Source organism: Fusarium redolens, assembly GCF_020744475.1.
Source record: "Fusarium redolens strain MPI-CAGE-AT-0023 chromosome Unknown BKA55scaffold_1, whole genome shotgun sequence".
Lineage (NCBI taxonomy): Eukaryota > Fungi > Ascomycota > Sordariomycetes > Hypocreales > Nectriaceae > Fusarium > Fusarium redolens.
Genome location: NW_025763664.1, coordinates 82,796 through 97,894, shown reverse-complemented (window position 1 = coordinate 97,894; position 15,099 = coordinate 82,796). Strand labels below are relative to the sequence as shown.

At 35.4% G+C, this 15,099-nt stretch overlaps 1 protein-coding gene across 1 annotated transcript; it reads right to left on the bottom strand.

Annotated features, from left to right (window-relative positions):
• Positions 1-10,491: 10,491 nt before the first annotated feature.
• BKA55DRAFT_682058 (frequency clock protein) lies at positions 10,492-13,157 on the bottom strand (the record flags this gene model as incomplete). The annotated part of the gene is made up of 2 exons (XM_046198287.1): positions 10,492-12,932; positions 12,992-13,157. The coding sequence occupies 2 exons, from the start codon at positions 13,155-13,157 to the stop codon at positions 10,492-10,494; spliced, it is 2,607 nt and encodes an 868-aa protein (XP_046055730.1).
• Positions 13,158-15,099: the final 1,942 nt, after the last annotated feature.

The following is a 15,099-nucleotide window of genomic DNA, read 5'->3' as shown; positions in this document are numbered from 1 at the left end:
AAATCAGATACAGAAATTCATCAGATTAATCAACTCAGATACAGGCGTCTATCTATCTAATATATCTGATATTTCTTATATAATAAGCAGCTACCCTAGAACTGCCGGATTATCTATTTATTTTGGCTTTGCAGAAGGAAGCTCTTTTTAAGAAGTAACAGAGTTATAGGGGTTAGCTAAGCTAATTGGCCCTAGACCCTTACTTACCTAGGCCTAAGCTAGAGGTAAATCTAAAATCAGATTACCTTTTTTTTTATTTATATCTATTACTAATTATAATTTATAATAAATAATATATTAAGGGTGTATTTATATAAACCTTTTAGAAAGTTATATTATTTATTTAATTTTACTAATAGAATTAATAATCTTTAAGATTATTTTAGTTTTAGCAGTTTAGTAATTTATTAAGCTTAGTAGCCTTATGGCCTTTTATTTTTATAATCTTAGCTTTAAGTTTTATATCTAAAGTATTATAGAAGTAGTATTTAAATACTTTACATACTTAGTTATATCTAAAGCTTAGCCTTATTATTACTGCTTATATATAGCACTATAAAAAGCTTTTTAGGTTAATATTGCATTTTAGTAGTCTTTTAAACTTAAATAAGGATGTGAATATCTTTTATAGGTTTGGTTTTTAATTATAATAAAGTGTTTTACCTTACTTAGAAGTTTATTCCTGCCTAGCCTGTATCTTTATACCTGTCTCTCTAGGTGTTACGACCCCCGCGTCTATGTCACGTGGCCCCCACAATTTTCACCAATCACCGTAGGATCACTTCTCCTAGTAACGATCCTCTTCTATTAGATCACTTAGATCACGACGCTCTAAGGCTAGATCACCATAAATCACGACTAATCCCTATAAATCCAACCTTTAGATTACTTATATTCTCTACTAAGCTATAAGGCTACCTCTAGTATATAGATTATATTTATTAGCACTTTTATAAAACTTAGCTTACTAGCTATTAATAAGACTTCTTTACCTAAATATGCCTAACCTGCTTTATCTACTATTAAGAGATATAATACTTTATAACTACTTAATATAACGCCTTATAACTCTATAAACATTAAACCTAGTATAGACTAGTTTACCTATTTAGAACCTATTCCGTTATATGTTAATAGCTCTTATTTAAAATATACTGCATTAAATAACTAAGTAATATTATACTATTAAGATATCTAGTAACACTAGCCTAGCACCTCCTTATACTAGAATACCCCTTAATATAGCTAAACTTATAGCTAAAGTCTAGCAGTTATATATTACTATCTATAACTTACAGATATAAGTTAATAAATAGCAAAACGCTATACTAGCTAATAATAATACTAATAAATTATAAGGATGTAACCTTAGAGAGGCACTTAAGCCGCCTAAGCTGGAACCTTTTAAGGGATAGGTAGCTAATATAATCCTATTCCTTACCTAAATAAAAGGATATTTCTGCCTATTCCCTAATAAACTAAATACCGCTATTAAGAAATTGCTATTTACTATACTACTAATTTAGGGAAATACTAAAGATTAGTTTAAACCTATTATAAAGGACTACCTTAAAAATAAAGAAAATCTATAAGACTAGGATACCTAAAACATCTTTAGAGATTAGGAAAACTTTAAATAAGTACTAAAGGATAATTTTAAAGTAGTTAATAAAGAATAATAAGCTGCAGCAGAACTACTAGCGCTTAAATAATATAAATCATATGCTATATACTTAGCTAAGTTTAGATAGCTTACTGCTAAAACCTAGTAGGATAATAAGTCTCTTATAGAAATCTACTACTGAAGTTTAAAAAAAGATGTTAAGGATGAACTATACCTAGCTAATAGACCTGATAACCTGATTATATATATTACTATGGCAATTAAGATTAATAAAAGATAGTATAAATGCAGAAGAGAGAAAGCTACTTACTAATAAAAAGGAAGTAACTTTAACCTATATTACCCTAGCTAGAGATATAATAATAATTAAGGTAACTCTTAAAATTAAGGATAGTAATAAAGGAATTGCTAAAATAATACTATATATAGTATATAGCCAGGACCTATAATACTTAAAGCTATTTAGCCAGGTAATAATAATAATAACTAAAGGCGAGATATGTCTAGGTATAAGTGCTATAACTGCAACCAGTTTAGATATATGGCATAATAGTGCCTAAAGCCTAGGAAACCTAGAGACCTTAATTAAGGTAAGCAGGCCTTAAGACTAATTAAATAATAGGATCTGTAAATAGCCAGGCGAACCGAGATATTAGGAATACTTAGAAGTAGTTATAATATTACTGGCTTAAAGAAAACAGAGGAACTAGAGTAGTACCCCTACCTAGATAGTTTAATTAAGGAACTGCAAGACTTATTTCCTACCTATAAGGAAGCTAATGCAGAAAACCCACCAGTAAGAGATAAGGAGACTAAGAATTAGATCTAAAGGGAAAAGAATGCCTATAAGAGAGCCAATAATCCGGGATATCTTGCCAAGCTAATGCAATATAATAAAAATAAAAAGGAAAAGCTTTATAATAACCCAGACTATAGGGAATAACAGAACGCTTAATAGAGGGAACTCTAAAGAATTAAGAAACTTAGAAAACTATAAGTCTTAGGAATAATAAGATAGGGAAAAGCAATTACCCCTAAAACAGATAAATAAGCTCAGGTATCTAAACAGATAGATAATATCCCTATGGAAACAATTACCTAACGAGATAGAATAACTATTATAATAAACACGGAAAAAGGATACATCATAAAGTACAAAATGCCTAGATTTGCTAAAACTGACCTAAAGAAGAAAGAAGAAGCCTTTAATAAAGAACAAAAGGCAGCAGCCAGGATACGCGCCTACTATTATTAACACTCCTGAAGCATAGGACATAGAGGAGGAGCAGCACGAGCGACTATATAATACCTCTATAAAGAAGATAAATACCTTAAGCTAAAGTAAAAATAACCCTATAAACCACTATTCAATAAAGCAGGAAGCAGAATATAGACCTTACCTAAAAAACGATATATATAAGGAGCCAAAGAATACAGAAATACCGATATACTTGAACTATTAAATATTAGAGCTTATTACACTAATAATGCCATAAACCCACTATATAAAAAAGAAATATTTAATAAATAAGATAATATTTAAATATTTCCTATAAATAAATAGCATAAGGAGATATTATAGTTATCTTATAAATACTATTAATACAAAATATATAAATAAGAAAAGCTTAATAATAATTGTTTTCTAGTAATAATTCCTAGTATGCCTAATAATAAACCATACTTAAAAAAAGAAATAAAAAGGTATTTAGTATATATATAATATAAAAACCTAAGAGTAGCAGAACTGTAATTTAATATAGCCTACTATTAATAGACTTATAAAGTAAACTAACTTTATAAGGGAATTTATTAATTATAAAAACTTATTAAAGAAGCTAAAAAAGAATTTAAAGAAATTATAAATAGAAAATTTAATTACCTAAAGAAAGGATTAATAGAAACAGAGTTAGATAATAATAACATAACTTAAGAAAGAATCTTTACCCTAGTTAACCTTAAGGAGGCATTTAACTAAGTAGAAATTAATAAAATTAAAGAAAAACACTAAAAATAGGAAAACAAATACTAGGAAAAAATAAGCCAAGGATAATACGGCTACCTAATAAATAACCTAATAAATAACAATATAAATTTAGATACTACTAAAGAAATATAATACTAATAGGAAGCAAATAGACTTTACCTAGCTATACCCTAATTAGCATAAGAATAATATATAAATAAACAAGATACAGAACTAGAAGAACATTTCTAGCAGTAATTAGCTAATAACAAGTTTATTAATAACTGCCCTAATAGAGAAGGGTACAATAATAGTAACTGCAAGCAGATATACCGAGATATATTAAGAAAAGTCATACGCTATCTATAATAGAGCATTAGATAAGTAAAGAGTAAGGACAAGAATAACTCAGACTACTAAATGCTCTAGGGTTATATAAGGACCTAATACTAAAATGCCTAATATTAAAAGTTTAGATTAAGGGAAAGTGGCTAGATATATAGATTAATTATAGAGCTAAATGAAATTTTATTAATTTAGAAATAGTTATATAGCTAAAACTATTATAAAGAAAGAAGCAAGAACCCTACCTATTACTTAATGTAAAAGGATAACTCTTTAATTATAATAACAGAATTATAAATTAAGAGATTAATTACCTTAAGGTCTTTATTTAAGAAAAGAATTAAGGGATAGACTTTAATATACTTCTCCTAAATAAGGAAGTTAATATCCTCCTTAGTATAGATTAGCTATAAAAGAAGAACCTATATATTAACTAGAGGACTAGCTAAGTTACCTTTTCTAGTAATGCTAATAGTAATAATAAAACGATTATAATAAATAATGAGAGATCTTAAACCCTAACTAAAGAGGATAGTATAGGTAAGCATAAAGCAAAGAATTCACTACCTCTAACAGGAGCATGATATAAGTATATAAAAGGCAAGAAATAATAAAACTACTAGATCTTAGGTCTCCTTAGAACTTAACTATATAACCTAGATAAATAATTAAAATACTAAAAAGAACTTGAAAAAGAGGAATAGTAAGATAGACTTAAGAATATTCTAGAAGAATATTATATCTATAAGAAACTATTTAAAGAAGAACTTAAAACAAAGGTACTATAGTATAGCCACTAGGACTATAAAATATAGCTTAAAATAAATAACTTGCCATTCTAGAAGATTTATAACCTTAATAAAAAAGAACTTATTACCTTAAGAAAATACCTAGATATAAAACTAGTAAAAAGGAATATTAGGATATTTAATTTATTAGTAGGATTTCTAGTAATATTTATCTTAAAGAAAAACAGGAAACTATAACTTATTATAGACTACAAGAGGTTAAATGCCCTTATAATTAAGGATAGGACCCTACTTCTGCTTATTACAGAACTTAAAGACTATCTATAAGGCAAATAGATCTTTACTACTTTAGACCTTAAGGGAGCTTATAACCTAATCTGTATTAAAGAAGGAGATAAATAAAAGATAGTATTTAAAACTAAATTTAGATTCTTTAAGTATTTAGTAATGCCATTTAGACTTACTAATATACCTATAATGTTTTAGTAGATAATTAATAATATACTTTAATAATACTTAAATATCTTTATAATATATTACCTAGATAATATCCTAATCTTCTTAGATAATAAAAAAAAATATAAGGAATATATCTATAAGGTTTTAAAAGCCTTATAAGATACTAATTTACTAGTTAAACTAGAAAAAAGTTACTTCTATATAAAAGAAATAGACTTCTTAAGATATACTATTATACCTAGTAAAATTAAAATAAAATAAAAAAAAATCTCAGCAATAGCAGATTAGCCCTTACTAATAATAGTTAAAGAAGTTCAGAGCTTCTTAGGATTTACTAACTACTACTAAAGATTTATTAAAGACTTTAGTAAAATCGCAAACCTACTTATAGAACTTATAAAGAAAGATAGGAAATTTATATAGAAATAAGATATATAAGCAGCATTTAAAGCACTATAATAAGCTATCCTTAGCAAACCTATATTAGTTATATTCGACCCTAATAAGGAAATAGAACTAAAGACTGACTTATCGGATTTCACTTTAGGAGGACAAATCGGATAATAAGATAAAAAAGGAAAGCTTTACCTAATTGCATTCTATTCCTATAAACTACATAAGGCAGAACTAAATTACCCTATTTATAATAAAGAATTCCTAGTAATTATTAACTACTTTAAGGAGTTTAGATACTACCTTATAGGAAATATATACTAAATTAAAGTCTATACTAACTACTAGAACATTTTATACTTTACTATAATATAAGAACTTAACTAATAATAACTATACTATACTAAATACTTATATAAATTTAACTTTATAATTATTTATTATAAGGGCTTAGATAATAGATAAGCCGATACTATTAGTTAATGCCTAGATTATAATACTAGTATAATAAAAGTAAAGGAATAACTCTTAAAAAAGAATAATAAAGGAAAATACTAATTTATATAATAAGCAGAAACCCTAGGACTTATAAATAACTATAAACCTATAAATTAGGAAGAATAGATAAATAAAATCTAAAACGTTATTATAGGATATAACCTTTAAGATCTTATTAGAAATAAAGCCGAAATACCTACCTATAACAATAAACTATAGGTACCTAAATGGTTTAGAGAAGAACTAGTATAGGATATATATAGATATCCCCTATATGGCTACTAAGGTATTACAAAAACCCTAAAATGTATCTAAATATATTACAATTAAGAAGGAATTAGAAAAATAATAAAGAAGGTTATTAAATAATATAACTTATATATAAAAACTAAAGCATAACAATATAAACCTTACAGCTTACTATAACCACTAAAAGTAGTAAAAAGACTATAAAGTTCGATTATAATAGACTGCATAACCAAGCTACCCTTATTAGAAGAACCCTTAACCGGAATCTTTTATAATAGCATCTTAGTTATAGTAGATTAATTTACTAAATTCTCTTATTATATACCCTATAGAGAAGATATAAATGCAAAACAACTTGCCTATATCTTTTATAATAGGATAGTTAAGGAATACAGGTTACTATATAAGATCCTAATAGATAGAGGAACTACATTTATAAGCAAATTCTGGCAAGCACTTATGGCATATATAGGACTGAATTACTGACTATTAATAGCATTTAGACTATAAACAGACAGACAAACTAAATAAATAAACTAAGTATTGGAATAATACCTATAATGCTATATTAACTATAAATAAAATAATTAGGTAGAAAAGTTACTAAGCGCCTAACTTGCCTATAATATAGTATATAATAAAAGTATAGAAATAATACCCTTAGTAGTAAACTTTAGATTTACCCTAGACCTATATTATACGGCATAAGAACTAAAAACAGTTAACCTAGCTGCTATAATTAAGAGTAAAGACCTAAAAGCCTTATATAAAGAATTAAGAAGAAAATTAGAATTTGTTAGAAAACAGATAAAAAAATACTATAATATAAAAAGGATTAAGAGACTAACCTTCTTAAAGGGAGATATAGTTTATTTAGCTACAAAAAACATCATAATAAAACAACTAAGTTATAAATTAGACTATAAGTATATCAGGCTATATAAAGTTAAAAGAAAAATCTTAGAAAATAATTATAAACTAGACCTATTATTGAAAGTTAGGCTCCATCTAATCTTTTATATTACACTACTTAAATCAGCAGCTAACATAATATAAGTCAAAACCGGTAATAAACTAAAAGAAATTAAAAGACTAGAAGTTTATAAAGCAGAAGTAATTAGAGATATAAGGAGAATTAATAAGCAAATAAAATACCTTATTAAATAAAAGGACTACCTAAAAAGCAAAAACATATAGGAACCACCTAAACACCTTACTAATGCCTAATAACTCCTAAAGAATTTTTACTAATAACCTTAGAAAGCAAAGGATTAAAAACCATATTCTAGTTAATAATATTAGCACCGCTAAAAGACTAAATATCTAAAACCGCCGTATCCTCCTCCTAAGTAATAATATCACCTACAGAAGAATCTAAACTATTAATAATAAACTAAATTCCCTGCTCCTATAACGAACGCTTTATATAATAAATACAGGATAACCTTGCAATAGCCTTATTCACTTCTTGCTAAGCCTTAAGGAGCTTCTCCTTAGCCTCCTCCTTTGCCCATTCTAGATAATCAGACTTATAATTTAATTAAGGAACTATAAGAAATAATTAGCAAAAACCTAGCGATAAATAGAGAGGAATGCATAATAAGCAATCACAATACTAGAAGCATTATAAGATTGACCTCGCCGAGTATATTCAGAATAACGAGAAGAACGCTCGATTATTTTATAATAAAGGCCCTTGGCCTTATAAAAGGAATAAGGCATAATATTAAAACCAAATTTTGCAATTAAATCTGCCAAACGAATACACTCTAAAGTCTTACGAGATTTTAACTGAAGATTCTGTAATATAATGATTAGCAAGATATACTAGGAAAAATAATTAAGGAAGAGAGTTAGCGCTTACCGAAGCCTAATACAGGAACAGGGAGATATGCAGGTCTTAAGGATAAGACCTAATAGAGGGGAGAGATTATATTACAACCCCCGCATCTATATCACGTGGCCCCTATAATTTTTACTAATTACTATAGGATTACTTCTCCTAGTAATAATCCTCTTTTATTAGATTACTTAAATCACGACGCTCTAAGGCTAGATTACTATAGATTATAACCAATCCCTATAAATCTAACCTTTAGATTACTTATATTCTCTACTAAGCTATAAGGCCACCTCTAGTATATAGATTATATTTATTAGCACTTTTATAGAACTTAGCTTATTAGCTATTAATAAGACTTCTTTACCTAAATATGCCTAACCTGCTCTATCTACTATTAAGAGACGTAATACTTCGTAACTGCTTAGTATAACGCCTTATAACTCTGCAAACATTAAACCTAGTACAGACTAGTTTACCTATTTGGAACCTATTCCGTTATACTAGGTAAAGTCCTTTATAATAATAGTTTAAAGGCCTTAACTATCTATAAGACCTTAATAAAATTACTATTTATCTTTATATAGTTAAAGATCTTTTATACCTCTTTAATTAATTATAAGTATATTATATTATATATCTTATATAGCTATTTTATTATAACCCTAGCAGTTATATTATACCCCTTATATATTTTATTTAATTACCTAGTTACTTACTTATACTAGTATAAGCATCTTTATACTTATTCTTAATATTATATGCCAGAACTAAAAGCTTAATAAAGAATAAGTAAGCCTTCCTTTATAACTTACTTTTATTATAGTAAATACTTTAATATATAAACTATATTTATTAGCACTTTTATAAATCTTAGTTTACTAGTTATTAATAAGACTTCTTTATATTAATAAGCTTAATATATATTACTTAATTATTAGGAGATTTAATAATCTTATATTTACTTAGCCTTTGCTTTATAAATCTACTAATATAAACTTAATATAGACTAGTTTATCCCTTAGGAAAACCACAACTATTATATATGTTAACTTAGTTATTAACTTGCTATTGCGCCTTATTAGGGCTAGTATGCTCTTTTTCTTCTTATTAATATAATAAATGCAATCTATAATGGTTTTAATGCAGCGCTTATATATAGGCCTGCCGCCATTACACTGCACTTATGTTAAGTTGTATAATTCTTGCGTACAATCAATAACCGCATTCAGGAAGGTCTTACTTGTATTTTCTTCTTTCAACAGGATTCGCAGGCCATGCAAGTTCCCGCCTAGGGGATCTTAATAAGGCCAGAAAGTGAAGACTGGAACTGGGAGCCAGAGGCATCTTCTGTTGAACTCGATGCTGGTGTAGGGTTGGGAAGTAGTGGCTAGCATCTACTCGACATAAGAAGCCTGGACCGGATTGCAGGTGTGCTGAGGCTTTCCACATGCCGAGAAAGATATCATAAGTGATCTTGATATAATTTTGCTCCGCAGAGTGAAGTAGTGTTGCCCCCTGAGGCGAGATCGTGTTGTACAAGAGAGAGCCCCAATCCAGCGGGGCAATATCTAATAAAGGCTATGTGGCTGGAACGTCAGAGGTTGCCCTCCAGTTTTAATAACAGTCCTCGTTTCCTGTTGCTGTTTGTCTCGCAGACGGGCGAATTATGGGCCACAGGAGGGCTAATTTATCCAATCAAAGGGCTTTACGTCATATAAACATTAGAGTCAAGCCTAGACCTCTTTAACGAGAAGACTAGCTCGTGACTCCTGGGAAGCGCTCAATCCAAAAAAGATCACCTGCCAATAATGTTCCGAGTGCACCATATTCCATAACACGGCAATGTTGTATGTGTCTCTCAATTTCATCCAGATTCACCATCGGCAACTAGGTTAAGCGATGCTCCGACAAGCTTTCCTCTGCGTCTATTATATCTGTTGGGTTTTTATATGGCTGGAACCCCAGTAATCTTGGAGGTTTAGGGGCGAAAAAATCAACTATAGCCGGGAATAGCATGATCCCACCTATTATTACCGCAGAGACATGAATTTTTTACTATGCCCTATGTATTATTGGCATCACTTTCATATTGAAGATGAAGCGGTGAACTAGGATAGTAGACGCATAGGGTATTAATTAATATTAAGGGCAAATTTGTCCTCGGAATATTTGCAATTAAACCTCCTTCTGGAAAGACCATGAGTTGTTCAGGACTGTCCTGGCAACTGTTACTATATTTGCTCTCCCAGCAGGAAACAACAGGGCTATCATCGTCTCACTGGGAAATGCCTATAGTGGGTTTCTTGTTCGGTGTAGCGGCGGCTTCGTTGCAGCTTTTCGACTAATAGAGTACATGTTCTATGTCTTAAGACAATTCGTCTGGAACTTCATCAGCATCGACGCCGGTGCTAACATCGACGCTATTGGGGTAGCTACCGGAATGACACGAAATCGTCCGTCGGCCCATATGCTCCTCTGACGACCCATCGTTGTCTGCATCTATAGATGGATCGCCATCTTCGTCGGGCGTGGAATTATCGGTGCTAAACGGCGGAAAGAAATTGGCAGGGCATGGCAGTGGAACTGGTATCAGTCTCTCCATGCGCCATGACAGATACTCAATCTCGACAGGCGGTGGTGCTTCGATTCCTTTTGCTTCTGGACCGCTGGGAACGGGAGAAGAAGTTAACATCGCTGCCCGACGACGAATGATCCTTTCTATGCTTTCATTCGACCTCCCAGTCTGAAGTTCAGAAGCCCATAAGAGAACATCTTGCTTAGGCCGCTTCGTATCGACAACTACTGTAAAATGATCATCGGGGAGAACGCCACCAAGTCCGCAGGGTACCAAGGGCTGCTGCTCCATGTCTTGCTGAGCGTCGTTCCAAATCAAATCCAGTTCGATATCGCTGCTTTGTTCCCTGTCATCGTTTATCAGGCCCTGAACTTCATTGTTATCCTCGCCCATGGCTGAACTCTGCTGATGTAGATCTTGGCATCTATCCGTCAACGGCCCGTAGCTGATGAAGGACCCAGATGTTGTTCGTCGAGGAGACCGAGGGGAGTTTGATAGTTGCTGAGAATCCTTTCGGTTTTGGGTACTCGTGGGCGTGCGAGTGGTTGGTGACAGATCGGCTGGATCACCCGACAAATCAGTGTAGAAAGGTACGTCGCTGTAGTATGTGATAGCACCTTCGTGGTGTTGCCATTTGCCAGCCGACCCTCTGGAGTAATTCAAGCCCAAGCCCGACCTACCCGGATTATTGTCGTCCACGATTATAGACGAGCAAACCGACGCACCTCGTGAAGTGTGCCCACCTGACGAATCCTGCTGAGCAAACAGTGGCTTGTAGCGGAAACTTTCAACTCGATCGCAAAGCTGCGCATCCTTACTTAAGCCGCCGGATTGGGATTCATTACTAGTGAAGCGGCTAGTCTTCGGACGCTCTCGTTTCTTTTCCGAACTATCGATATCATCTGCAGAAGGAATTTCTTGCGAGTCATAGCCAGAGCTATGGCTACTAAACTTGGCATCTTTGGATCCGCCTCGCCATCGAATTTTATGGCCGTCAGGAGATAACTGAAATTTAGTGCTGATTTCTAAGACGGCCGAACGAACGAGGTCTGGTGTCACATTAATCAAATGGAGCTGGGCCAAGTTGTACAGCAGGTTCAAGGACACCCAGCCTTCAGCATCTAGGTTGACGTCCTGGATACTCTGCTGTCCAGGCACTAAGTCGGGCGGCAGGAGGTCCAAATGCTGGATGTAGTTCATATTCTCAGACGGATTCTGAGCACGGTCAGGATCCAAGTCACAAGGTCGCGTTGGTCGCTGTTTTGGCAGAAGCGGGAGTGGGGAAAACGGCTTGGTACCAGAGACCAAGCCTTTATCATTGCCTCCTGTCTCCATGTTGTCCTTGTTGAGATCAGAAGCCGACCCACGGTCACTTGAATGACACTGATTTCCCCACGGGCGAGATTGTAGTTCTAGAGGGAGGAGCCTTGCTTTCCGGATAGGCTCAGTTCCATGACTGGGTGGTTCGTGGGCGGATGATGGGTCCGCCACCTGTGCATCCGATACAACCCGCGACATAATGAAGCTACCACCCGGCCGCATAGGCGGCATCTTCGAGATATCGGCACCGATACTTCTGCCTGTAAAGAACTGTTCGAGACGACGAACAACGAGACTCTTCCGCTCCTTGTCTGTCATAATTACGTGTCGTGGGTACAGGCCGTCGGGAACATCTCTTAGATAATCCTCGACCTTGCCCTTTGATGATTTGGTTGAAGTCAAGATGGGGAGGTTAGAAGGCGTGCTTGAAGACTCGGCACCGGCCGACATGGAGGCGTAAGCAGAGTCAGCTGGTTGGAGGTTGGAACCTAGAGAAGAAGACGCATGTTTGCGCTGAATTCCAGATTTGGAGTATATGTGATCGCGGTTGAGGGAGGATATCTTTCCCCTTTTTTGCGAGGATGACACCTCTGCAGGGCCATCGAGACCGGTGGCAAAGTCTCTCAGTGTGGCCTCGAGTTCTCTCTTTTTCTTTTGGGGCAGCCCATGAACCTTGATCTCAAATAGCTTGTCTTTATGGAGCATAGCCGGGCCCGATTGCTTGTAGCGCTTAAGTTCCTTCCTAAGCTTTTGAATCTCAAGCGTCAGGTCGTCAATGACGCTCCGATAGTCATCAACGCTACTGTTATGCGCCGTGATAGGCATAGGAGGGGCGACCTGACATTGAGTATACGAGTATGGCTTCTCCGTATTCCAAAAATCAGATTCTTTCCGGACGAAGGGGACATTAACTATAGCTTTGCATCAGTTTCTTCTAGATTACAAGGAGTCTGCTAGAAGTAGTGCATACCGTCTATGGCATTGTTGTTGGCGGTCACGGTCTGGCTCAAGTCGTTATGCCACTCTGGTGGGTCACTTGGCCCCGTCTCATGGCTGTCGCTGAGGGAATTGAGATGGAGAGAATGATCGGTTGGTGGTGGCGGGGTTCTATGTAAACTGCTTCGATTTGAAGGCATCTTAGCCCCGTAAGCATATGGGAAGTGGAGCGAGACCCTAATAGGACTGCTTGATTGTCGATATCGCAAGAATTCCGAGTATGCCCATCATCAGGTTACATTATAGTAAGATTTCTACGGTTCGACGATCGTGTATACGATCGAGAGACGGCTAGCAACAGTCAAGTGTCCTTTAATTTAGCAGTTGATGAATTCGAACAGCAATGGGAAAATAGCGTCGCGTAGAATGCTTTTTTGTAATTTGCCACGTCAATGGTCCGGAGGTCGAAGCCGCTACAATAGACAGCTGAAGGGTTCATATAGCTGGGCGTTGAACTCAGATAGTCGTATGGCGGCGATTAATGATACAAACGGCCATGCCGCTTCGGTCGGAATATCGTGCGTGGTGCCTTAAGAACGTACGACGAGGACGGGCAGGATGTGAGGTCGAGGGGGCATGCCAAACGTCGCCAGAAGTGGAGAAGGGGTAGGTCACTTGCCAATGTGGACGTACTGGTTGGTGGGGGTGTGGAATAAATCTGGAGGACCCTGCGGATCCAGAGCCCGGGACCGCGAAAGAAAGCTCCGAGACAGGACATGGCACGCTAGAGATGTTCTTTGCAAAATGTTCACGCTCCGTGAGCCAACTCTGTCAATTGAGTGACTTGTTAGGCACGTCATCAATATGTTAATACCTCACCCCTGAGGCCCCGACACACCATGGAAAGCATCCGGGAATAGGATCTCCGGCTGAGGGACTGATTCGCTTTTATCGCTTATCGCTGTTTGGGGCATCACGTTTGCGGCCTTCTTGCACACAGCAGACCTACCAGAACGCAAACTCAACAATAAGGCGCAGCCTTAATGGTGCACTTCGGTGGCTGCCTAGGCTGGAGAGGGCCCAGATATATATACTTACATCATGTCCCATTCTCATGGCTCCACGAGAGCAATGCGATATCTTGAATGATATGTTAAGCCAACTCCACTGAAGATCATAACAGATAAGGCATTATAGCGGAAATACAAAGAGGGCATCTCTTGCTAGCGCCGCAACGCTGAGTCAAGCTACAATTGTGAGTCCCGCGTGTTCTGGGCCCCGCCATGATTTTAAAATCAGACCACTTTTCCACCATGATTCCATCATCTCGGCCACTAGCCATTCTTGAGAGGGTGGGGTTCTCGCCTGCTTGGGCCAAATTAGGCCCAAATTGGCCTTAGATCTATCTAGTTTATAATGGCCTCGAGGAGTCAGACACCCTCGCTAGCCAGCGGGTTAACATCATGGCGTGCCCCACTCATCCACAGGGATGGGATGGAGTACAGCTTGTCGCCAATTTCATAAACTCCCCAAAACTAGTCAATCCTAACAGCCTGAACCTCGTTGTCTCTCTCATAAAATTGTAAGAGTTTACGAGTTTGGCAAAAAGGGAGAAAAGCGATGCACTGCAGATTACGGCACGTCTGGCGTCTCAGACAAAAGTTTGTGTCTTTGAAGAGGGTCGGGGAGTCGGTGGTTGCTAGCGTCGCCATCGACGATGTCCTTCCCAGGGCGTTCTGCTGTTGTTGGTTGATTGCTGGATATTTGACTTGCGCCGGAGCGGATTATTGATTTGGCGAGTGGTTCATGCTTGTTTTGCCAGCAATCAACGAGCGAGCGTCATTTGTTTGGTTCTCGAGACCCCTGCCCTCACCTCCCTCGTGAGTCACCTACTCATGAATCCTTCAAGCGAAATTCTCTGCAGCTCGGTGGTTCGAACCCCACTCCATGTTATTCAAAGATATGCACGAGTCCTAGCGCCAACTTCCCAGCGGCATGAACAGGTATAAAAAACAAATCTAGTATGTTTTCCCAATCGTTGGACTAGAATATCTCTAAAATTGCCCCCATCCATGTAGTACCATGTATGTCCGCGTTTTGAGCATCTACGATGGCATGCACCGTTGAGTAGGAAGCAGGAAA